Source organism: Leptosomus discolor, chromosome 18 (assembly GCF_034619465.1).
Source record: "Leptosomus discolor isolate bLepDis1 chromosome 18, bLepDis1.hap2, whole genome shotgun sequence".
Lineage (NCBI taxonomy): Eukaryota > Metazoa > Chordata > Aves > Leptosomiformes > Leptosomidae > Leptosomus > Leptosomus discolor.
Window position 1 is genome coordinate 13,622,939 of NC_141408.1, and position 26,340 is coordinate 13,649,278.

Sequence of the window (26,340 nt, forward strand, 5' to 3'; positions counted from 1 at the left end):
TAGGCCAGGTATTCTTTTTATTTGCAAAATTCTTAGAAATGAGGAATCTGTACCTAGTGCATGGAGGCTGCAGCTCAGGGAAACCTTGTGTTTGTAATTTATGTAATAAATGACAGTGCCAGCTTTATGAAGTACTGAAATTGCCATATATTGAGGAGTGTGATTCACTGTAAGTCCTTCCCCAGTGCATGAAAAACTAGTTTTGCTCTGGTGATCCACAGGGAGCTTTAACTTCAGGACTAAACAAATACCATTATATCATCAGAAAGGCAGAAATTTCTGATCTGAATAGTGGCTAGTAGAGTGTTAGGGCAGTGGAAGAGAGCACATGGGACTCTGCTCTGGTGACTGACTTAACCAGAAGTATTTGAATACTTTCAGAATTTGGGGTTTCATGTACAGAGCCAGGACTAAAGGTGAATAAAAAGATGTATTAAGTTGGTAATTCTTATCAGATAGGAAATACAGAGAACTTCATTGCTGCCTTTTTTTTCCCCCCTCCCAAAAGGTTTTCAGCACACTTCCGACCTTGCTGCTGTAGATGTCCAAGAAAATTTTTGCAGTAGACCTCGCTTAGTGCAGAATTAGGACCATTTGAATATTGAATGTTTGTGAGGGATCTACCCAAGGCAGCCTGCTTCGGAGCCAGGGTCGTGTTGCAAGCTAGCTCCTCTCCAGGCTGTATGTTTATTGTAGGAGCATCTCTGCTAGTGTTGCTGTGAATGGAGCGGCTTCTCTTGGGCAGGTGAAGATGCCGGGTTTACCTGTGTAGCCTCTGATATGGTGGTTGAAGAGGCCAAATCTGTAAGGCAGTGAGATAATACTGAGGTGGAATTTGGGGTCCAAGTGGACCAGAAGCCCAGCTTTGGGGGCCAAGTGGACCCTAAGAACAAATTAAGTTAGTACAACCAAATTGTGAAGTGGTCGAGGAGAAATAGCTGTGATTGACGGCCTGTGGGCGCGAGCGGAGAAGGTGCTTATTGGCCATGGAATGTTAAATTTTTAGAAGAAAAACAGATGAATGGCCCGTCTTTCCTTCTAATAACTTTAACTCCGATAAATCGTGATTTCAGAAATATGACTAGTCACAGCTTAGCTTTTCCCCTCACTGGTTAATTGGGGTGCTGGGGTTAATCTAAATTAAAACTTAAACTAATAGAGGTCATTGAGGGAAGAGAATCACCTGAGTAAAACAAATGGGTCTGCCAGGCACAACTGTATCTTGGCCATTTCCCAAGAGGGAAGTGGCAGCAAATTGGAGTTGTTTCAGCACTCGGTAGAGGTGAAGGATGGGTGACACCGGTTTAATGTACGGCACCTCCGGAAACGTTCCAGATTGCATTCCTCGCTGTACCAACTGCTGCCTCCCGCGCGCGGTGAATAGGAGCGGGACCAGCCAGCAGCATCTGGCAGCACAGCAAGGAATGGGTGCAACTTCGAAACCCCATAGACTCTAAATATGGTGCTTAGCCTGGTGGAGGCTTTAATCACTTACCACTCTTTGGCAGCGGGCTACGACAGCTTATCCTGGCCTCGTACATCACACGCAGACATCTGCTGAGCCGCGAGGCAGCTACACATTCATTTTCCTTCCTTGCTTGGTGGGGTTTTCTTTTTGCCCTTCCTTCCTTCCCTCCCTCCTTTCCACCCTGCTCCTCCCGTCCCCAGTATGCTTCTTGGGCGAGATGATCTGTAAAGATTACTGCTTCACTGTGTGCAAGTAATTGTGGGGATGCCAGCCCCTTGCCAGACACCGCGCGGCACCTGTTCCGCTGACCTGGTTAATGTCTTCTGTTGAGTGGGATTTGGCAGAGATTGGAGCTGAAGCCAATTCAGTGATAAGGCTAAAGAAAATGGCTGTATGTTTTCTGTCACCTCCCAATTAAATTGGTTTCATAAAGTGCTTTCCTTTCTTTGTCAGGGTGGTAAGCTGAAGCTGAACACTGCATTCAGAAAGGGTAGAGCGCGTTACAATAGAGCGCTGACAACGCGGCGAACGCGTTTTCTTTCAGATGGGTCATAACTGTGCAGCGCTTTTGTGCGCGTGTGGGTGCGTGTGTGGATGTACCTATATAAATAAAACGTGGAGAGGGAGCGGGGGCTTCAGGGGTGATCGGCAGCAGCGTGACTGGTTGTTGGAGCCGAGGTTGCTCAGAAACTCTGACCTCTGTGCATAATACTTATTGCAAAGTGTGTGTGTACGTGTCAGTGGGTGCTTTTTTCTTCGTATTTAAATTTAGAGCCAGACTTTCGTTTTTCTAAATAACGTTTTATAATGATTAGTTTATTTTGATCACTGCTTATGGTTTATTAAAGGTAAACATTCAGATAAATAAGGACGTGGGAAACCAACTTCCTGCGTATTTCAGTGTGAAATTAAGCAAGTGAAAACGAGTGAGATCTGATGAATGTGCACAAGTTAATGATAACAGAATAAGTAGCTGTACTGTTCTGTTATAGATTATCACACAAAACTCTTTAATGAATCTCTTTTTCCTGTGGAAAAACAATTTTCTTGTCCAGGTCTTGATATTCAATGGAATTCACCATGTGGGGCTGGTGGAATTTTACCAGGATTCAGGATTTAACTCTGTTCTGTCTGTTCATCCCACTTTGCCTTTTCTCATATTCTTCACTTGTTTTATAAGCAGTTACAGTTTTTATTGTGATGGCCCGTGTTGAAAGGTAATGTAAAGCCAAGCTGAATAATGCAAGTGAGGTATTTTTATTTAGGTTGCACTGGGTGGGAATAGTTAAACTGTTTCAGAAGGATCCTCATTACTGACAGCAGTGAGAGGCTAGACCCCATTTCCTTTTCTTTTAAACTCTCCTTCAGACATCGTTTTAAGGGAAGAAAAAGGCTTTTTATTTTTAGAAGTCATGTTTACGTAGAATTCATTACAGCTGATACTGCAGCATTAAGACTTAAAATTCCAGCCTGCAACCAGAGAGCTGCTGGTCTGACATGCTACAGTGGAGATTTTATTATTAGGTTGAAATACTCCTCTAGTAAAGGAGAGAGTGGAAATTGGTTTATTTCCAACAGGAATTAGGTTAGTGTTCATATGCTAAGCATTCCACTGGTAGCAGCTCTTCCCAGAACAAATGTTCATCACTGATGGCAGCAGGTATGCCTAAGGAAAATTAGGAATATACATAATCCCTTTTTTTCTCTGCTCCCTGCTCCCCCTGATTTTGGTTAGGTTGTGTGTCATCACGTTGTAGTAACAACCCGCCATCATCAGTCTTGTCTGTGATCACCACAACTTCAGAAGCCGAGCAGAGCCGAAGTGGATAGGGAACATTTAACAAAACACTAAAGTCTTCCGAGAGAGGTGGCAGGAGTTTGCCAGGCGGGACTGGCAGTAGGTTGGAGAGGACTGTCATCTCTCAGCTTCTGCGTTAGGTGGAAAGGAACTGTTACTGTCTGGGGATCACTCCCAAGGTGAGGATGCTTGATTGTGAGGAGGAGGCTTGATCCCTTCCTTATCTATAGCCTGATCACTTAGGAAAGGACTTGATCCTGTAGAAAATGTTGTTTGATTGTAGGACTTGTAGCTTTATTGTCGTCCCTTGTGGAGCGGCACTGTATGTGCTGCCCACGCTGTGTGACAGACGTGGTTTTTACACGTGAGAAGGAATTCTCACTAACGTTCTTTTTCCTAGCGGAGCATTCAGAATGTCTGCTGTAGTCTTGAGTAGGCGCAAAATAAACTCGCAAGTCTGAATCTCTTATTAAGCTACTTCTGGCTCAATTTGTTCCCCTTCTGAGTTCTGCTAAACCACGCTGTACAGCTTTTTAGAAAACTTTTACCTGATGGGGTCAGTGTCTTGTGTCCCAAGCAGGAGTCAGCCTAAAGCAGTTCCCTGGGCACGCACGTACCGTGGTTTTCTTGCCCAGGTATTTGATAATGCCATAAACAAGTAATTGCTAATCCAGTGAACTATTAAAAGTCGATAATGTTGAAGAATAGAGAGAAGACTGGATTTCTGACAAGCTGGTTTACCTTAATTAAACTGGTGAGTGATTAATATGGACAGCTGATCTTGTGGCTTTAATTAGATGCATTTAGAGTTTTGTGTGAATAAGAGATGTCTCGAACCGTCCCGCAGGTTAATGGCAATACAATACTCTTATCACAGGCATGTATCTTTCAAATGGCTGGGTAGATGGTTAATAACACGTTTTAAAGCTTGATTTGAAACTTCTCTTAATGGGTTATTAGAAGATACGCAATGCCTGTTTTATACAAAACTGAATTTTAATAAAATGTTTTTTAAAATGAGACTGTCCGGTGGTTTCATCTTGCAGTTTAGGTTTTTACGTTATAAACAGATCGCGGAAAATTAAATTTTAAAAAAGTGTTTCAAGGGAATTTAAGAACAATATTTGCGCTGCGGTCTAAATTTTCTCTGGTGTTGCTAGAAATCGAAGTGGTGTTACGCTACTACTGTGTGGGAGCTTGAAAGAGGAAAGGAAAGAGCTTGTTTGTACATCCAGGCAGAATGCAGTGTAAAACGTGTGCTGAATGAGTCCTGGACTAGAAGCAACCTTTTCATAATTTATACTGGTTTAAAGAGTAATATGAAAGAGAAGGAACAATTAATGTGATTTACCATGTCTCTCCAAAGACTAAAGGAGAAAAAAAATTAAATTAGAAAGTATTGAAATGACATTGATCAAATGCATCTTTGTCAACTTTCTGTTCAGGAGGGACTTTGCATTTTCACCAGGAAAGAGGAAAAGCATTTGGTATTTGTAGTCTGTCTTCTTTACTTGGACTTGACAAGTTGTACTTAGCTTCTCTCTTTTTGTTTCCTACAGTGGTTTTGTTAAAAAATAACTGCTTTTTAAGTTGTTAAAAGATAACTTAACAATAACACATTTTTCCAACGTGACATGTCATGTTGCGGCTCTGTGAGGCAGGGCGAAGGTAATTTGCCTGAGCTTTTGAAAGAATTCTGTGTTAAAAGATAGCGGACTGCCGTTAGTAGACCTTCACACCACAGTAATTGTTTGTTTACTGTCTCTAGTAACAACTACACATTTCTCTAGAAAAGTCCACATGAGCAATGTGCAAATATTGCAGAGTTCCTCGCTGGTAAACTGAGTAATTTTTTTAGCCAAGGAGTGGCAGAGCGCTCTAGTAAAGGTAAGCAGCTGCTGGTAAACCTGAAGTCTGGGTTTCTCCCATTTTTCGTACTGTTTCAGAAGCCACGGATGGTCAAATCTTTTTTCTGTTTCTGTTGCTTCCAGCAGGCGAGTAAGAGGGCAGAAGCGGTACGAGGTTCTGCTTGTCCAGTTGTTCTAAAATGCACATTGTCAGACCCTTGTTTGATGTTATTATTGGCGCAGGGAGCCCGACAGGGCTGCTTTGACCTCCCCGTGCAGCAGCCAGCGCAATGGCCGGGCTGAGATTGCGTCTCACCTCTTCACGTACCTGACTCGGTGAATTCAAAGGCGGCGGCGCCGCTGGCAAGGCAGAGTAGGGGCTTTGATGCCCTGTAGCAGAAATGACCCGTGCCTTTACTGGCTTTTCTGAAGATTTTAATAACATCAGAGAAAAAGCATTCCTTTTGTTCCAGTTGTATTTCTGAGCTTTGTAAACTCAACTGTTTCCTGTGATAGACCCTACATCAACTTTTGCGAGGTATTAATTTGAACTGATCTGTGAGGTGTAAGAAAAGCGAGCCTTTTGTCACGAGGCTTATTTCAGCTCTACTTAGCTCTTTGTCTCAACTGGAAATTCTTAGGGGTCTGCAAATCAGAAAGGTCAGCAACTAGTATTAGAAACACTGATAGATAACGCATGGAAATGAGACCTCACCTCTAAAATGAAAACTGACCTCTAAAATGAGAAATGAATCTCCACTACCCTTGAACAACACCCTGATGGCGTCTCTAAATCCCTCTGATTTTGTGCAGTGTACTTTGTGCACATCTCTTTAACTAGGGTAGAGAGGGACTCCTTTTAAGGTGAATCCTTCAGAAAGCACACATCGTTGACTCCAGTGTGGGTTTTAACAACGGCTTTGGTGTGGGCGAAGGCAGGTGAATACTAACTGCTTTTGGAGCTCTTGCCTTCGGACACCGTCTGTGGGAATGCTGCCTTGCTCTTTGCTATCAGTTGCAGATTTTAAGCTCTCTCGTGTGCTCAGGACACAGGAGGCAGAGACAGCTCCCGTCTGCTCCCAGCCCGGAGCTTGTGGGCCTTGGCAAACCACGCGGCCTCGGCGTGCTTGTCGTTACTCGTGTGGTTGGTGGTCCCGGGGTTTGACTGGGGAGTCTGGTTGGGTTGGTTTTCCTAGCGAAGCTTTGTTGAGTTCAGGAACGCACGCAGGAGCACTTGAGGCAAGCGTCGCCGCTTCGTTCCGAAGGCAAAAGCAACTTTCTTCTGCTTACTGTTGCCTGTGGTCCGCTTTGCACGTGGTTTGTCCTCCTGATCCCGGCTTTTGGTAGGAGCAGCTTGGAGCTGGGAGTCGAGCTGCAGACTGCTGGCCGTGGTTGCACTCCGTTGCAGGTAGGCAGTTGTGTTTGCTTACAGTGGGAGGCTGAGCTTGGGGTTTTGAAGTTCAGCGAAGATGTGAAGAGGTGAGGGAGGGAAAGCAAAAAAGGATATGTTTCAAATCAAAGCCTTTTGATGCTGAAATCGCCGAACTCAAACTCTGTCCTCACACATCAGGGCTTAATGCTGATAGTGATTTACTTACACTTCCTAGTTAATAATTAGACATTGGGAGACACCATATATCACTCCTAATGGAATATATGGGGTCTGATGAGAGTTTTCTGTTTTGACTAATAAATTTTAACCAGAATCACCAAGCTTAATGAAATATTGCCGCTTCGGAAGTGTTTTAAGTCTTGTGCTGTGAAAACAGTGTTGCTTTATTCAGTAAATGAATTTATCATTCATTCTGTATCCTGAGCCCTAGCTGGCTCTCGAGCATGGGCTGAATGCAAGACTCTGAACTAGAAAGCGGAAAAACTAATCAAATCCTTAAAGACCAAAGGCAGCGAGGCAGGTCTAGACTGACTTTTTCAGTGGTAGCCTCTGGCTACATCCACTTTTATTTTAGTAACCATTGTTAGCATGATTTATAACTTTAGCTTTAAGACGTACACTATTTAGATGTAATAGGATGCTTCGCAGCTTTTATGTCTGTTTCCTAATTTCCCTCTTGTCCCTGCTTTTTTTACTTCCCCCTCATCTTTGCCTCCCTCTCCTCTCCCCAGCAGTGTCCCCAGTCCTGCAGCTGACACTGCGTTCAAAGGACATTTCGCTGTCAGCCCCAAGGTCAACAAAACCATCTCGGCCTCAACTAATGGCCGATCGGCTGGTGGCCTAGTTAGCGCGGAGGAGACGACTGTGTGCAGGGCTTAGTCTCCTACTGCTGTGCAAAGCTTTTCCCTGCTAATTCCGCACACAGAGGAGAGGATGTGCCCCCCAGCAAATAACGGGCTCCCTGCTAAGCGGCACAGTTCAACTCCTTGCCCTTCATAGCCGTCACGGGAAACGCTGCCTTGCCAAAAAGGGAGTGATCCTGTCCAACAGGGTCCTGCCCACTTCCCAGGTACAGCGCTAGGAACCTGCCCCCAAAATGCACCTTGTTCTAACCAGCATGGACATGGTTGTAAGATCTTGGCGGTGCTCCTTAGTCATGGGTTTGGTGGGCCACCAGGAAGAGCAAGCCCTGCCGAAACTGTCTCGCTGCTCAGTTCTCTGAGAGCGTAGGACGTCTGTGCATTACTGTGTTCTTGTGCCTTTGCCTCTGCCATTTTACTGCTGCTCAGCGGTTTTCTCTGTGCATGGTGCCAAGGAAGCAAGAGAAGAGCAGACAGTAAACACGCCTCACTGCCAGTGCAGGAAGGAACCACTAAAACCTTGCTGCACCGTTTCTCGCTGCTGTTACAACCCTCCCTCCCACCTTGCTTTTGACAGAATATTGACTAGAAACCAAGATCCCATTTCTGCTTAGCCTTCAGGGCAGCTGTTTACAGAGTAGCGGTGTTACATAGGTTTACTGTGTCGTATGTCTGTGTAACGCTGGATTTGGATCTTGTATTTAGCTGCCAGAAGTGACTGTGATGAAGTGGGAGAGATAAACTGATAGATTGTGTGCCAGAAAGATGTTGGGAATCAATCAGATAAACAGGGCAGAGAAGTAGCTTGCTGTTTTCTAGAGATAATAAACCAGTGGCCTCTCCTCCTGGAATTTTCAAATGTAATTGCTGCAGTAATAATCTCCAAAAATAAGCAAATAAAAAAAAAGTCGTGGCAGGTTTTTAATTGTGCTTGAGTCGCTCTTTTCATTGTAATATGATGTATCGCTTGAAGGAGAGGAAGGGTGTGGGAAGGTTTAAATACTATCTCTGTGGCTTGAGTGTCTCTTCTTTGAAAATAAAAAAGGGTCATAAAATGATACCCTGTGGCATTTATCTTTTGTGGGGTGCCCGCCTGTTCCCTCCCTCACTCCAGTAGTGTACTTAAGTGACCAGAAACTGTGGGGGTCAGCGAGTTTCTCACGTAGCGCTGTGCCCGGGACAGCTTTTGGTGTCAGCTGGGCTCGGTGGGGCAGCACCGGTGCCTGGGAAGCTGTCTGAGGGTCGTCAAGAGCCAAGCTGTGCTCAGAAATGCATCGTCTCACTTGAGCTGGTATTTCCTTCTCCACATCCCTGGCTGCAGGGGGGATGTGGAGCTTCTTTCTCGTCCTCTTGCCTGGTCTGTGCATGCTGTCTTGGGCCAGGTAAAGACTGTAGCCGGGACCGCGGCTGCTCCTCAAGCCCTGCTTTCTGTGACTGTTATGGTACCTCGATTGACCATTGCAGTCCAGCTCTCCTACTTGAGCAAAAGTGTAGGGTGGAGGAGCAGCATCTTTCATGCTTTCTTCTCTAGCATCTTTGTGGAATTGCCTGGACCCTCTGGTTTGCAGGTGGGTCTGTTTCAGATGCTTTCTGAGCTGAGGCAGTAACTTCACTAGTCACTGAAATGTCGTCTAGAAAGCAGTCTGTGCCCCTCAGTTTTGGAGGGTTTATTTCTGTTCTTTGTGTAATATGTTGGCTAATACCCAAGGCACAGCACATACAATTTACGGTGAGTAGTGATAAACATACAGCACCGGTCAAGTATCCAAAAAGGCAGTTCACAATATTCTTTGGCTGCGGGAAGCAAGAAGGACAAAACCCAACCCTCAGGACATGACAAGAAATAGAAAAGCCTGCTTGAGCATTGCTGCTGTAGCTGTAAAAATGACTTTGCTGTGCTGTTCCTCAGAGCGAGCGTTAACTGCTCAGCAACGCTTGACTCCTGTTTGGTGAACAGTACCCCGCGGCCCTCCCCCCTGGAAGCGTGGGGCGAGACCTGTGGGGCAGAGGGGTTAACTTCAGATCTGCCTGCGTTACAACTCTTGCCCGTGGGAGTTGTGTACACAACAGCCTGGGAACGTTCAGGCCTTTTTTATCCTTCCAAAGGCCAAGGAGAAGTACCAGCCTCTGAAATACAAGCTGAGGCTCAGCTGCTCGCATCCCCCACGCTTGTCACCTCTTTGCCCGCTGTGGGATGGTACACTTTGCTCTGGGCTCCTGGGACCAGCAGTTACCGAACGGTTGGTCCATCTGGCAGTCCCAGAGGGGGCTTTGCAGTGCCCCCAGGGCTTCCAGGCCTTTGCTGTTGCTTAGACTTAGGATCATTCATTTGCGTTGCCCCTGTGGGGCTTCTTGTGCTTGGACCACGTTGCTGCTAAACTCTGCCGTTCTGGTGCTGCATAACCTTTTAGATTCTCTTCAGTTGAATGACACGATGCTACGTGTCACCTAAATAAACCATGATGCGTTGAAGAGAAGGCTAGACTATTCCTAGATCCATTGAAATGATATACAGAAGCTCTTTGTAGCGGCCTTCAGTGTTATGCTCCAGTCACATGTTCTGTGGGGACCTTTTTGGAAGAGGGGGGTGATCTACTGTTACTTAAACTTTTAGCATAGCCATCAGGTTTTTTTGCATTGGAAAACTCTTTCACGCAGAAGAGATGTTAAAAAGCCTTGGTTCTTGGCTTGGGGTTTTCTAGGGAGTCTCAAGAAATGAGGCACGCAGGTTCCCTTGGGAGCTTGGCAGCTAATTTCTTAAGTCTTCTGAGGAACCTGCGAGCCTGTTTAAATGGGATTGTTGTCTTTCTCCTAGCTCCTTCGAGAACTTATAGAACGAAAAACCACTTTGCTGGACCCCAATGACCAGGTGGCGATGGGCAGGTAAGTAGGGAGTTGTCTGTAACATCACGAGCTTCACCCAGCACTGCGTTCCAGTCCAGAAGTGCAAAACTACTTGTGGGCTTCCCGTCCAGTTCGTTGTAGAGAGCAAAACTGGGAATGACTCTGGAGAAAGCGTCTGGGTGTAAGAAGCGCGTAACAGATCATTAAAACAGCACGACATTAGTCAGGACAGTCATCCTCTCCAACATATTCCTGAGTTACTGTCTGACGGGGAGTTTGCCAGCCTTTGAGCTGTGCCCTGGTTTGTCTGCAGTCCCCTGGAGATACTTCCCAGTTGTAAAAGCCTTGTTCCAGACTTTGGATATTTCTGTCTCTCACTGGTTCAGGCAGCACAACGGGAATCCGTAGAGGGGTGTCCTGAGCGACCCTAGCGAGGGGGAACTAGGCAAAGTGACTGCCCGCTGCTGAAATTTGGCTTTTTTTCGTTATGACCTCTGATTTGTCATTGTTTTAGAGGAGCAAACCTTCTGTCGTGAGATCAGTTAAAGCAATTCCTGTGTATGCTCTCTGCCTGCTGTAAGAAAAGATACTGTACAGTTAAAACAATGTCAGGGGATGTTTCCTGCTTGCAGAACTAAAATGTAATTCCATGCGGGGAAGCTCTTACTCCTCTGTTTGTTTAATTCTGCAGTTAGAAAAGAAAGAATCTTCTAAATACCACTTGATGAACAGTGTACGTTTAAGTAGCCATGGGCTATAATTTAGAAAAGTGTAAAAGCAGAGGGAGGCTGAAAATGCTGGAGTAGGGCTCTCCACTGAAAAAGTGCTATAGGGGTATGTGTATGGGGAGAAAATGCATTAGGAGATTCTGTGGTGGTGAAATAACTTTTATACTTGTAAAATACTACCGAAATTTTAGTGCAATGTGTCAAATTTATTTTGTGTATGTCTGGAATATTATGGAAAGCTATTCACTATAATTTAACATGATATAGACAAAATTACATTTAAATGGTGATTACATTGTACATTTATCTGACTTTACAATAAAATAGATTACAGTAATTAAGATTATATTAAGATTGCAGTAATTGGATTTTGCTAGATTTTTTTCCCTGATGTCGAGTTTTCATTGTATAAATCAGGTAAGATGACGCTCGTTTTCGTAAAAAATATTTATAACTAGTAGAAGTTTTCCCCTGCTGAAAACTTCTTTCACTTGATGAAGTTCTGTTTGAGGAGTTGAGCTCTCCCTTCTAAATAGAGCCGGGGATCAGACAGCACTTTCTGAAAGTGTTTATTGCTTTTCTTTCTTTTGTAGCTTTGTGTAGTAACAGTTGGAGCATTATATAGGGCTTCTTGCTAGATTTGCCGGGTTTAAGTCAGAGATGGTGGGGAGAAATACTTGCTTCTAATTTTCAATATACTTTACTGAGGGAGGAAATAAATTCAGAGCACCTGGTAATTCTGTTCTCGAAGTTAGCATAACCTGTCTCACTTAAAGAATCCGTTTAGGATGTGGCAGACCATCTATTCTGAGATGGGCTTTCTATATGCAAAACAGAAGTCATTCCAGTAATCAAGGCTGAAACAAAAAAGCAGCACCTGTAAAGACATTTTTTACAGATTTTAGCATTTGTATTTTGTAACGCTTTTATTTTTAATTCTAAAGATTCTTAAAAATATTCAGTAATCAAGAAAGAAGGAAAAATGGAGCCAAGCTTGTGGCCTCCATGGGTTTCCCTGCAGGTAGAGTATTCTCCCTGAACAGTGCCTGTCTCATCAGGATCAGCAGCTCTATCTGCCTGTCCCGTTGGGGCTGGAGTCAGGAGGAACACTTATTGTTTAAACGCCACGGAGGTGGCACTTGAAGTTTCATACTTGTTTTCCTGAGGTTCTGATCTCCTTCACTCGTGCAAATGCAGTGTGTAGAAGAGCTGGGAAGGGCCTCGGCCCCCAGCGTACCTCATGCTCGTTTTCCGAGTGGCTCTGAATGTTGAGTAACTCTTTGTTTTGCATTCCTCAGGCAATGGCTGGCCATCCAGAAGTTACGAAGCAAAATAAAGAAGAAAGTGGACAGAAAAGCCAGTAAAGGAAGGAGAATCCGGTGGGTGACAGCTTCTGCAAGCAAACAGGAGTTTTGATTTTGCCAAATAAAGCCTGACTGCGCTGGGTTGGCTCTGGGGTGTTGTGGTAGGCTTCTTGATGCTTTTTAGGGCAAGACGTCTCGCTCTGGGGCAGCCACTGGGGAATTGTGATGTTCTTTGAGCCTAGCATAAGGGCTTGGTTGGATGCAGCCTGTGAGCAGATCAGTCTGGGCGAGAGCGTTCCTTGGTCTCAGAAAACGCTGGAGCGAGGTGTTCCAATGTCCCTGAGCGATTTGGGGCCATCATGTCCAGTGAAAGCCGATAAACACCTCTTGTGCAATATGTATTTCGCTGAGTGAAGCATGGACAGCAGCTCTAGGGGCAGATGTGCAGAAGTGCCTCAGTGAGGTGTCTATTTTCCCACTGACTGTCAGTCGGAATTTGGTGTCTAATCTCTCTTTATTTTTCTAAGTCCCATCGCCGCTTTCTTCAGCTTCAAAGCATTTCACATCCTGACTCCGGGATCACTAATTTGGGTTGATCTCTCCCGTTGCGTTCCCAGTGGCAGAATATTCCACGCGGTAGGGTGGAGAGGGAAGCAGTCTGGAGAGGACAGGGTATTTTTCCCCTTTGCAGAGCAGATACATTAGTCTCCCTGAGTTTAACCTGACTGCATGATTTGTAGTGGAGGAGGCGTTTGTGGCAGGGAGGCATGCTGAAAAGCTGCACCGCTTCCTGAAAAATCCGCAACATTAACCATCCTTTTGTGAGTAAACTATAAATCGTGAGTTTAGATGGCATCTGATAGAAAGTCAGTGGAGTCAGTCTGGGTCAGGCCTGGCATAGCAATTTTTAAGATAGATGTCATAAGATAATTTATTAAAAGAGGGTAGAGCTACTTTGTTGGCCTGAAAAGCCTATAATTATTGACTATCAATATTCTTTTCTGTCAGCATCACACATAATTGGATATATTCATGATTCAGTCAAAACTACTGACAACATCACACAACTGAGTCAGACTCGTAAACCTCCAGGAATAATGGGGAAGTCTCTCATTGTGTGCAATCTGTGCGCTTCAGCATTCCTGAGAGATCAGCTATCTCTCCAAGTCAATTGCCTCTTAGATCTTAGGTGCCTTTTTTTTTCTTCTTTAAATAAAAGTTGCACTGACCCTGCAGGGAAAATATCAATAAAAGAAAAACGTGTCATTGTCCGTGTTTAGGATTAACATGCAGTTAAGCTCCAGCATCTTTTCAGAATAGTCCAGTGGAGCCCAAATGGGTGGTTTTAAATAGCTGGTACTTCCATCGCGAGTTTCAGTGTCATCCCAAGCAGGTCATTTAGCCTCTGTTCTTCTTTTTGCTTCTCTAAAATTGGGGCAGCAGTGCTGAGATTTGTTTTCGTGAAGGACTTTGTGATCCTGGAGAGCAAAGTGTTTAATACTGAGTTGCGTCTGTCCCCGTAATTCTTCCTTTTTAGCAATCCTTTAGCAAGCCTTCAATATTCTGCCGTGTTTGGATGAAATGTGCTAGTTTACTGTAGGGTCTGAGGATCTTCAAGTGCTTTCAAAGGCAGTCAGTCTTCCACTTGAGTAAGTACCTGTCCCCTTCATAGACAGGGCAATTGGGGCACTAAGAGGGGAAGGGAGCTCATCCAAAAACTCCACAGTCGAGCTTAAGAAACCTGGTGCCTAGAACTCTGCTATCCCTCGCTAGGACGTGCCGTTTCTTGAGGCACCTATGGAGGAGGGATGTGTGCACACCTCCTTTTCGTGTCACTAATTTCTGGTCCTGTGCTGCTGCAACAAGGGATGTCTTTCTGTGGATGAAATGGGATCTTTTATATCTGCTAAGACTGGGATTTTTAGTCCTGATTTAAAAAAGGTGACAGTTCTGGAGAAACAACTCGTGCCGGAGGATTTATCTGAATTGCTGAGCCCCTTTGCCAGTGTGCAGGCTGTCCCTGTATATGCTCTGATCTGTGGGAATCCATCAGTTGTTGATGTCGCGTGAGCGAACGGTCGTAGCCCAGCGGTTGGCCTGTTGGGCGTTGCAGCACTAGCCCTGCACGGCTCTCTCTCTGTTCCCTGACTCCCATCATTACAGCCTTAGACCAGGGCAGTTGCTTCCATTAGAGTGACAAAGACTTGTTTGTGCAGAGAAGCCCTCGTGTAAGGGTGAGCGTGTGCTGTGCCTGAAGAGCCATTCTGAAACAGTCTTGTGAGCTAAAAATCCCTTCGAGGGAATGTTCCTGCGTAAGCAAACAAAAGGGAGTGCAGAGGTTACAGAGTGGAAAGGTGATTCTGGGCAAATGCTTGTGAATCCTTTTGCCTGCTATTTGTCAAGCTCTAAAAATAGCAGCACCTTGGATGAAACCTTGCAGCCTTGGGTAGTGTACACCAAAAGCCATTGGTTTGGAATCCCCTGCCCATAGACACTAGGGCTTAAAGCCACCTTTTCCTTTGGAGTTTTTCGGTACTCTGTGGTATTTTATGTCAGGTCCCTGAATATAAGTCATGAAACCAACTGCAAGTTTCTTGCCCGGTGTGGAAAGCGGGAAGGGGGTGCTGTATCCGGAGGTGCAGTACAGCTTGCAGAAATATTTTGGTGGATCAGAAGCTGAGACAGATGCAGCGGTGTATCACCTTGGATATGCCCCATCTCTTTGCACAGATCTTTTTCCTGTCTCCCCTCTTTGCTTGTTTTTACATGCTCCATTTGTAAGTTATTCAGGGTAAGACTTTCCAACCACGGCTATGGCTAGCAGAGTGGGGTTTTGGTATCCTTTGGGGGCCTAGATACCACAGAGCAAGGAAAATCTGAAAGCAGATGGATGCTTGAGAAGGTCGGATGCTCTGACGCTTCTGCTGCCTGCAGTGGGCTCTTTGGGCACAAATTCCAGAAGGTGATTAAGACGCCAGCTGAACGGGAGGCTGAAATGAGTTCTTGTTTCTCTGCCTCTGACTTTTCAGGGCTGTCTGTCTGGGAGTCTGATTAGGTACTCACACACAATTAACGAGTGCTGTATGTCCTCTTTCTAGCTGTGATAAAAAAGGATTTGCTTGCTATTCAGTTCATTGTATCATCTGATTATTGTTCTGTCTGTGTTGTAAGAAAGGAGGAGGAGGGAAGGGAGGGGGAATCGCCAGCTACAACTAGTGACTCATTAGTTATCAGCCACCAGGAAAGCCAGTGCTTTGCGTTTCAGGGACTGGTATGTTTCTATTCAAGCAGCAACATTTCCTTTTCATTAATAGTTACTAATGTGCTGCCTGCTTCTTTCCTGCACTATTCAGGTATCATGTCCATAGCAAGCTGGTGAGCTTCATGGCACCTATTGACCACTGTACAATGAATGATGATGCCAGGTGAGTAATAGATTAATTACGTTTCTCAAATGGCTTCATGACAGCGTGATATTGACCTGTTCTTCAGTCTGTCGCCCCCTCCGTTTCTTCTTATCAGTTAACCATTTGTCACTGGCATCATACCCTGGGTGTCTTGGTCACATCTGTCCAGGCAGTCTGGCAGAGCTTTCACTCTGTAATTACTGTGACACCAAACAAGAAATTTTCATAAATCTTGGTTCCTGCATTTTGATTCCTGCTTTAAAACTCCTCCGATTTTGAAATCCTCTGGTATTATGGAATTGCTTTGGAAATAGACAACTAAGTTATCTGGTGTCTTCAGGCATAATGGAAACTTAGAAAGAACTCCTCTTTTAACAGAAATGGCAACTGGTTTAAATTCTGTTCGGTATGCGTTTTCTTAGATGAGTTAATAACTGGTATAGTTCAGTCAAGATTCACTCAAGACCTAAATGGTGCATGTGTTTATGTCTATTTAAAGAGTGAAGAATTTTATTGGAAGACTATAATGTTTTAATGTGCTAATTAGTAAAGAAAATATCAATGAAGTCTTGTGCATAGTTACTGGGTAGTTTTTCTACCCATACACCCGTATTTCTTAAGTGTTACATTTTTAAACTAAATCTCAGAATGCTGAGCGTCTTGTGGAAGGAGGTGGAATAATTTTTCCAGTGAATGGATGTAGAAGGCTTGAGAAACATCTTTCCCCTGGGTTGTGGAACATGTTTGTGCTTTGTGGGAGAGAGATGCCATTTGTCTGTTTGCGAAATGGAAACCAAATACCTGCTGTTCTTAAACTGCTGCCTTTTGGGGTACTGCACAGCCTCCTGGATCAGAGCTCTCCAGTAAGCTGGCACTGAGACGTTTTGTGCTCATAATAAGGCCTGTGCTGTTTCATCATGTGTCTTTCTCATCGTTTCTTTACTCTTTCTTTCTTTTTTTTTTTTTCAAGTGAGCAAACTGCTCTGATTTCTGAATATTGTCTAGATCCTCTTGCCACAGAAATAAACGTGCAGGGTGAAAGCTATGCCTCCAGGCATAAAAAGTCGTCAGTTCTTCTACCTCCTTGTCTGGATCATAGGAAGAGAGGGACAGGAGTGACTCAGGCACTGTGAGATTAGGCATACACACTTTCATCTGTCTGGCAAATAAATCAAGTGCATTTTTGTTTCTGGTATGCAGGGCCTGAGCTAGCAGCTATCTGTGCTTCCCAGCTGGCAAGGACCTCCTTACCTGTATGGAACAGGTGTCTTTGCTGTTTGGGGTAGCCCTGAATCAGACATGGGGCAGGACAGACACACATTCCTAGCAGAGTCGTACCATCCTGTAGGAATGATTCTGGGACGTGCTGCTCATTCCCCACATTTTTTGTCTGAGGGTAGTTAGCAGGTGGCGTATGTGTGTATAGGAGGAACCAGTTTATACCATATTGATTAATAATATGCATGACTCTAATATTTCTCCGTCTTAGTATTATGCCCAGTTGACTGGTCACTCGTTACGCTTTGAGAATTTCAGATGAGGTTAGGGTGTCCGTCATTTCTTGCTTATACTACATATTGCACTGTCCTACAGGTTAGGCAGGCATGCAGACCCCTGCTCTGTCCCAGGAGGAAAGCAAGCTTAGCTTGCATGGGGGGGGTGTGAGGAGGAGGAGGGTAATAAAAAAAATGGTGAGACCGATCCTAATAACCTAGGGGTTATCTTAGTATGTTTGCTGTCCCCAGAGGTGACGTTGCTTCCTCCTTCGCAGTCCACTGCGCTCACTTGTGTTCCAAAAGTTGAATGGAGAATGCATTCTGTAAGCCAAAAATCCTCCAGCGAGTCAATGCAAACGTGAAGTGCGTCGGAACAGCTGGGACAGTGGCGTCGTTCTGCACAACAGCCTTCTTGGGCCTCAGCTACGCTTCATCCGGCTGCCATCTTCGTCACCCTTACTCCCCTCGCTTCTCGGGAGGCACCTTGAGCCCACCACAAGCTGCACGGGGTCTGGCTGACCCTCAGAAGCTGTTAGAGCTGATAGGATGCTCTCTGCGTTACGCTGTTGTCGACATAGTCATCATTGCGGTGGGGACAGAGGGTTTGACATTTGGTTTACTGAAAACGTCTCCTGGGGGTTTTCTCCACATTGAGCGGGTTATTACCTCGCTTGCATGTTTTACTGGTTCTGTGGTGGCTGCAGCGTGGCAGCAGCTGCTGCTGCTTATTGTCTGACGGCGGGAACTTATTTCTTACATTAAGTTTATTAGTCGCTTTGGAGGCCCGCCATACTTTCTGTTAATGGCGTTTTAGTCGCTTCTCTCCTGGTGCTGGTTGAGCCGTCTAGAGCGAGGCTGGTGGTTGATGCGTTCGCACACCAGCCAGTGTGCCTGAGGGTCATACCATGTGGGCAGCTCTATCCCGTTCTGCCAAGACCAGGCTCCCCAGCAAACCCTGGATGTGGACGGGGCAATGCCGGACCCAGGCTGGGCAGGTTCTGTTCCTAGTTCTGCCGGTGGCTTCGTGGATGACCTTGATCAGGTCGCTCTGGTTTTCTGTGACTCTGATTCCCCTTCGGTGCAACGGAGGTCTGCTGTTGAGAAGTGCCTGTAAAAAACGGTGGTTTAGTAATAGGAGTATTATTTCATATTTTAACATACATCGGAAAGCTTTAGTTTCAGACAAGAGGCAGATAGAAGCCTAAGCTTTCCTCAGTGTTTGCCAAAATGCCTGCTGGTTGCCTGTAACACAAAGGATATGCCTTACCTTTGCGTATTGCAGGCATTACAGTCTTCCTTAAGCAGTTTCTCTGAAGCTTCGTCCCCACAGGATGTGCTTTGGCACTGTTTAGTCCTGATGTTGAGCTTAAATTTCCCTCTGCTGTGATTTAGGCCTGTTATTTCTTGTGCTGTTCAATGTGGGCTTTAAGAACAGATTCTTCTTTCCTCTTCCACATTTGGGTGGGCATCTTTGCTTCGCACACTGACAACTTGGGTGTGGTTTAGCACAGCTTGCTTCCTTTCCTCCCTAGTTTACACCTTTTTTTGTTTGCACCCAGACATACAAAATACTGAAGTGGCCACTGTCTGAAAATTAGTCCTCAATAGGTGTTTTGGTTCAGCTCTCCCAAAATGAAGATATCTGCTGCTATCTTGTCATTTTTTTTCAAAATCATAGCCACTCTTTAGGGGTCACTTCACATCTCTGTTTAAAATGCCCCTGCACTTGCCATGGGCCATCTCTAGCAGCACACAGGCGTACGGCACAAGGCAAGAAGAATTCAACATCTGCTTTAAACTGCAGGTGAATTAAAAAGAAAGGACCGAGCCTGTACGCGTGACAGCGAAGCAGTGATGATAACAGCTTTCCTTTGTGACAGAAGAAGGTAATTTTATTGTTTGCAAGTGTGAATTACTAGATTGAAAATGCAAGTATACACTTCACAGTGATGTGATCGTGCTCTGAGCCTCTTTTTTTTTTTTTTCTGGTCAGGCACTTAAAAGGCATGACCTCAAAATAAATACACATCTGAACAACGGGGCGCTCTGTGTTGTAGTGTGAGAAATTTTAAAGTGTCAGTGAGCTGTGTATAAAACAGGGTTGTAGAAACATTCCCCTTAAGTTCTGCCAGCGGCTACAGCGGCAGGTAGATACCTGGAAAATGCCCGTAAATAAATACGTGTGTGCAGATGGGGATGGGCAGGAGCTTGGGGGGATGGTGTAGAGCCCGGGGGGTGCGAGTGGTGGTGTGGTTCTGGTTGTTCCTTGGCTGTGCCAAGTCCTCACTCCCCGTGATGAACTGCACAAGCCCTTTGTCACTGGGGCAAAAGCGGAGGGGAGTTGTCTGTGACTGCTGTTGAGTCTGTGTGTCGCTGTAGTGCCTTGCTGTTCCCTGTGTATTTAAGTAGCAGCCTAGGAATGCATTTGGGGCCTGATTCTCCTGCACATTTAAGCCACTTTACACCGCTCTGGCTGTACGGAGAGACCTTACGATAGTGCAAGGAGCTGCTGGCACTCACCTGAAGGTCCCAGTGTGGTGTTGTCGTGGCTGTGGGATGCCCAGGACTTCAGGGGATCTGGCACGTCAGGTTTATCACTTGCCACTGCCACTGGCTGGGGAAACAAAGAACAAATGCGTGTGAGGAGAAGGAGCCTGAGCGCTGCACGGGGAAGGGGATGAACAGGCACTGCAGAATGGTTTTACAGCCTGAATTTGAGAAAAGAAGCGTACAAGTATAATAACTGCCTTTGTCAACATCACTGCCACTTTCCTTCTTATTCTTGCTGCTGGTTGGAATAATAGCATTCGTGCAGGCAATTAATCTTCCACTTGCCAGTTTTTCATGCACCCTACGCATGGGCATGGCTGTTTAACCTTGTGCTCACATATATTATGTTGTAATGTGTGGGACACTGGTGGCCTCGAGCCCTCCTCTGTTTTAACCCCTCTTTGGTAGTATTTTAAAACATACACTGGAAAGTGATTTTTATGGTTATCTTGGGGTACGTGTTTATAGACTTAAATACATTTATTGTACTCTTGGGCCAAGGTTTTTCTAATGGGTCCAAGGTCATTGCAATGTAAATGGGCCTGCCCCAAGACCAGGGACCTGAAGGCCAAAGCTTGAATGTCAGAGCGCGGTGGTGGTTGTCCAGAGGAGGGGGTAGCCGTCTTGGGCAGGAACTACCCAGGATTAGAACAGGGTTTACCTCTCTCTGGTTGTGATTTCCCCTGAGTTTGAGGGTGGCATCGTGTGGGTGCCACTTCTTGGCCTTCCCTTGAAATATGCTTTGCTGATCCCTTTGCTCCGGTATCTAGCATGGTGTAATCTTTAATACAACCATCCTTCAGTACCACCATGTGCAACAGAGTTGGGAAGATGGTCTGGTCTTCTTTGGTTTACACTCTGGGAAATGAGGCGCAGGGAAATGATAGCCTGTATCTCCAAGGGCGTTTGGGTCCAGAAATCCATGAGTCAGGAGCCTCGGTGACTTGCCAAAGGTGACACAACAAGCCTGGGCTAGAGCTGTAGTTGAACCCAGATCTTCTGTGCAGTCACCTTCAGCTGGCCTAGCTCTGAACAGCCTCGTGTTTTTAGGAGATCAGGCGTCTGCGCGCTGACAGAAGGCTCCTGTGCTTGGTAGATGTATTTCTTTATGGGCAAACTGAGGCTAGAGACTCCCGCTGAAGGCTTGCGGGTCCACAGGCAAGTGAGTGACTCCTATAAACGGAGGCTGCAGGAGTGGCTCCTGTGAACAGCCTAGTTGTGGCAAGGACAGGTAAAGTCTGCGTTCCTGGGAAGAGCTGGGTGTGGATTTTGGTTTTGTTCTATCTCTCTGTCGGCTTTGCTATATAGATCTTCAGATCTCTGCACTGTGCTCTGTGTGGAGCAGAGACTAAACACAGACGCTTTAAAAAAAAGGTATAATATCAAATTACTGCTAAGTTTGGTGAACATCATTATTTCACCTCTGGAGGGTGGTAACTTGCAGGAGAGACATTCTTTAAGGACACAGATGTTTGGTCCAAACACCCTTATCTCCCAAAACGACTCAGGCTATTCTGACAGGTAAAACAAGATTGTGCAAATATGCAACAGTGATCTAATCAGCTGGAACAACAGCAATATTTTAACTGGCGCTACCTTTTAACAGCATCATTAAGGGCTCTCATTACTCTTTTATTAGAGGCTCACTCTATTTCTTATCAGATTACAGAATGAACATAACTCATGGCACTGATTTGATCTCTTGTTAAAGAGGATTACAGCTTTGCATTAACTTGGATTGACACGGTTTATAATTTGCTGTTGATACACATGCTGGCGGTGTCACATGTTTGACCCCCTCCCCACGGCACCGCTGAGGAAAAGGACACCCATACATCATCATTAAAGATGGCACCCAGTGCAGGAATGGGAGGCAAAAGGAGGCTTTTCTGCAGTAAAGTCAGGCAGGACAAAAGAGACGTGTTCTCAAGTGCAAGCTGAAATCCAGAACGGGGCTTTCTAACTGGCTGAAGGTGGGGGCGAATATATCGGCTTTTTAGGTTGCTTTTTACCTCAGTAAATTGTTCTTCATTACGGAGGAGGACTGCGCATCCGCTGGGAGCCAAAGCAGCGGGAAGAAGATGGCTTAACGGGACTGTGTCCAACCGTGCAGTTCCACCTGCAGCGTGAGGCACGGAAGCCTTTCCAGGAGCTGGGGAAACTTCCCCTGCTCTTCTCAGACCTCTCAACGTTGTGATTGTCACCAGTTAGCGAACCGGTCCCTGCCTTCAGGCAGTACTGGGCGTACACCACCAGCTGATGGTGTTAGTTTAGCCGGATGACCTGTTTGCCTGTGGTGGAAGTTACCTTCTTGCCATGTCCCTGGTTTGCAGGAACCCCAGGCAACGGGGGCTTCAGGCTGGGGCTGCGTGTCTGCGTTGGCTCCCTTCTTCCAGCTCCCATGTGCTGCCCGTGCGCTGTAGGGCTGGTTACGGCGCCTTTCCTCCACAGGGATTTTTTTGTTGTTCTTCTCAGCACAGGGTCAAGTTCCAGCGCAGCGAGCTCTAGCACAGCCGCTGTGTGTGACACACACGTACACACACAGTCTCTCCACGCCTGTGGTGGCGCGTTTTGTGTTTGCCTTGGGAAGCGCAGACTCTCAAGGCAGCAGAACGGGGCTCAGGGCGGGAATCACTGCCTGAAATCCCACAGCCAAGTGCAAGAAATTAAGCCCGTGACTCCACAGTCCTGTTGGCCTCAGGTCGTGCTTGGTAGAAGAGCATCCAGCCCACTCCCGTTTTTGCCCGAGCAGACCGGTGCCTGCTGGGAAGCTGAATTAAGACAGATTATCCAGCTGCCAGTGTGGTTTGGATTAGAGCATTTCCCTTGGATTCAGCCAGGACGTTGTGTATTTTCCCAATCAGCATTCTCACTCTTGGACTTAGTGCAGTTGCTTTGTCACAGTGTGTCTTGCTGCAGGCAGAGGGGGGTACGTAGTAGGAAATCCTGGTATTAAAAGATTAATTTACTTATATGACACGAGAGTTTAATATTAAAAAAATAACACACAAAAAAAAAAAAAGTTGGTGAGATACCAGCCTTTAACTTAGCTCACTTTGTACTTTGGGTATTAAAACACCATGAGACTAGATTAAGGGAGGAATTTGGGCTCTGCGATTGTCAATCCGGTCGGTTCACCACGACAGAAGTCCCTGAAAAGAAGCAAAGCCCTTCTTTCTGGAACAACTGAACCAGCAGCTTCTGTGCTGCACGGCACAAACCGCAGGTGACCGTGTGGGTGTGAGAAAAATTATTCTGAGTTCATATAGACACAGCCTGGAAGAAAGGCTGTCCTGGTCTGTGTTGGCTTTGTTTTGGGGAACAAAGAGAGCAGCGCTAACGTGGAGGGCAATCTCTCGGCGTGTGCAGTGCTCTGACGTTTTGGGGGAAACTGGTGTTTCTGGGTGAGGCTGTGGGTGGGAGGGCAAGCTGCCTGCCTGGGCTCTGGCGCTTCTGGAGGAGCCCTCTGGTCTGGCAGGGACCCATCTCAGGGAGATGTAGGGGCTCTCCTGGGAGCTGAGGTGTACCCTGCTGCACACCCCGAGCTGGCTGGTTTGGGAGGCTGGCGCTCAGTGCGGGGGACACCTGAGATGTGCTGGGAACCGAGAAAAAAGCGCGTGTTGTCCTGTGAAGCTAAACCCGTTGGTCCCGAGGCACCGTGGCTTCAGATGGTCCTGAGGCACCGTGGCTTCGGAGTCATTCTGCCCTTTCTGTATCGTTTCGTTTCGTGGATTTTATCCCCCTAACCTTTGACTTAGCCTTAGAAGTCAGCTCATGTAGATGCAGTTAAGGATCCCATATCGCTTTTAACCGTAGTTGTTAGAAGAGTTGGTGTTTGAACAAGGAGTTTTTCTGTGTTTTGAGGCTGGCAGCAGTGAAGTGGTGTACGTGACCCTGGTTAGTGCCAATGGGCTGAAATCATCGTGTCCCAGCGTTTGATGTTTGACATCCCTCGTAAGAAGACAGACGCCTCTGTTATGGAAATTTCCTTTTTAAAGGGAAAAAAAATAACCTGTTAAGAGCTGCAAGATGATTTGTCGTCCTTCCTTTGTGAGCCAATTTGTCTTCTCCTGCATCAAATCTGTTATAAAACAGGCAAGCTGTGAAAGAGGGAAATCATCCTAGGAATATGGGATGTTAAGGTACACAAAGAATGGTCCCCTCCGTGCGGCTGTGTGCACGTCCGCACGGGGCGCACGCAGCATTACAGTGGCTGCTCTGCTCAAATACCCATCTAAAAACAGACTGAGAAGGCAATGTTTTATGAATTTCATGGGGAAATTAAAGCTGCTGGAAAGCATGCCAGCGGAGCAAGCTGGAGGTTTCTGCGCGTCCCCGTGTTGGGCTGCTTCCCCAGGCGCTTGTCCACATCTTTAATGCTTTGTGCTGTAAAAGCTCTTACAAAAATGGGAATGCTATTGGGTCCAAATGAGGATGAGAGAGGTGCCACCTCTGCTCCCGTTAGTGCTGTCCTGAGCTCAAGGCTGGTCAAGAGGCAGGTGGCTGCGTGCTGGTGTAAGGGGGAAATGTTCACAACGGGTGACGGAGGTGGCAGGTCTGACCCCTGGGTCTGGTTAAGCCTGGGGGACAGTACCCTGAGCAGCCCTTCCATCTCTCTGCTGTCCTCCCACTCCCGTCCCCCAGATCCAGCCTCACAGAATGCGCAGAGTCCCTTTGTTTAGGGCAAGAACCAGCTTTCTGAAATACTTATAAATCTTGTGCCTGGTCTCACGAGACAAACCAGAGGTCACATGTCACCTTCCATAATTTAAAGCCGTGGGGCTAAAAGCATTTGCACAGACTTGAAGGACCCAATCCTGACCTGCCTGAGCGAGAGGGAATTGCGGCAGACCTTTCTGAATCTCCTTCAAGCGCCGGGCACGGCGACGAGAGCCGTCTGGCCGTGTAATTTATAGCCGGCGTGGCGCGCTCCGGTTTTGGGCCGTGGCAGGGAAGCGAGTGAGAGAGTGCCATCTCGTGGGCCCGCCTGCCCGGCCAGCGCCGCGCTCCCCGCCCCGCACCGCGCGCAGGACGCCCCGCACCGCACCGCTCCGCTCTGCGGGTCAGGCCCCTCGCTGGAAAAGCCACGGGTGTTTGAATTCTGCTTCGGTGGTCGCCGCCGCGCTCGGTCGCTCCGCGCCATCGGCCGTAGCGTGGGTTTGTCTCTGCGGCGATGCCGGCGTGGGGACTGGATGCTGGAAGGTGTGTGACTCCAGAGCCAGATCCCGCACCCCACGCGCCGATTTAGGGCAATGCCTTTGACCTAGGAATTGAGAAATAAAGGGCTTCGGCTTGTTTTGTCTTCCTGGGTACCCGCTCTGCTTGCTGGGTGCCTGGGAGTCTGAATTTCACACTGCTGGGCAAAAGGTTTCTTAGGATACAGACAGACAGAAAGTTTTCCAAGAAAATGATCAGCCATCTGCTCCACAGCCAGCTTCAGTTTTCATCGGGAGGCGTGTGGTTTTCATCCTCCCTTTCTCCAGGGGTGAACACCCATGTTCCATCCTTTGCCAGTTCTTGTGACTTAAAAATTCATTGTTCCCAGTGGATGATGTCAGCAGGAATGGGGCAGGTATAGTTATTTCAGCACTGCTTGGGGCATGTTCTAAATTATCTTCTTCTTTTTTTTTTTTTTGGCCTGGAAGAAGAGAAGAAGTAAAAGGCAGAGAAATTTGTTGGAGGTACTTTTACTAAAACAGCACAGCACTGACTCGTGCAGCATCGCTATATTAATGGCACGCTGAAAAAAAACCACCAGAAACTGAATTTTCCCCCCTTAATATTGTTCTTCTACTAGTTTACGGAACTATATTTAAAAAAAAAAGAAGTAACATGACTGTAATGACATGAAGTAGTACAGCATTAGCTATTCTCCCCTCCCATGTGCAGGTCTGTGGCTCTATATTTGGTGGAAGAGCGCTACTGCAGATGGGCAAAGTGAATTCCGGGGGAACAACAGTTTCATGATTTATATTTTGATGATTCCTGTAATATTGAATGTGCTGTGGCTGTAAATACTCACCCAGGGCACTCCTGCCCTCTGCGGTTTCTTGCTCTGCCGCAAGGCTTTGGCCTGTACGATGCCTGTGGTAGCCGTACCTGGGGGCTGGAGGGTGGCGAAGGGCACTCGTCAGCACGCGGAGCTCGCTGCCTGCAGCGCCTGCGCCTTTTATTGCTCTTCCGGAGGGCTGCTGTGGAGGAGAAATCACCATTTCTGCCCCGTCCCGGAGCGGGGGCTGCACTCGGGGCGAGCTCGCCTCGGCGCCTCCTCGGTGCGGCCGGGTCCTTCGCCTGCGGGGCCCCTGCTGCGTGCGGCTGTGACCGTGGAGCGTGGGTGTGACCGTGGAGTGTGAGTGTGACCGTGGAGGGTGGGTGTGACCGTGGAGTGTGAGTGTGACCGTGGAGTGTGAGTGTGACTGTGGAGCGTGGGTGTGACCGTGGAGTGTGGGTGTGACCGTGGAGGCTGGGTGTGACCGTGGAGCGTGAGTGTGACCGTGGAGCGTGAGTGTGACCGTGGAGGGTGGGTGTGACCGTGGAGCGTGGGTGTGACCGTGGAGCGTGGGTGTGACCGTGGAGTGTGGGTGTGACCGTGGAGTGTGAGTGTGACCGTGGAGCGTGGGTGTGACTGTGGAGCGTGGGTGTGAC

General features: G+C 46.8%; 1 protein-coding gene across 1 annotated transcript in view; it reads left to right on the forward strand.

Annotated features, from left to right (window-relative positions):
• AATF (apoptosis antagonizing transcription factor) overlaps positions 1 to 26,340 on the forward strand; it is a 55,852-nt gene that overhangs the window by 24,078 nt on the left and 5,434 nt on the right. Inside the window, exons 9-11 of the mRNA XM_086475225.1 lie at positions 10,182 to 10,249; positions 12,237 to 12,317; positions 15,596 to 15,667. Of these exons, the coding sequence (XP_086331351.1) occupies positions 10,182 to 10,249; positions 12,237 to 12,317; positions 15,596 to 15,667 (221 nt within the window). The remainder of the gene's footprint in view (positions 1 to 10,181; positions 10,250 to 12,236; positions 12,318 to 15,595; positions 15,668 to 26,340) is intronic.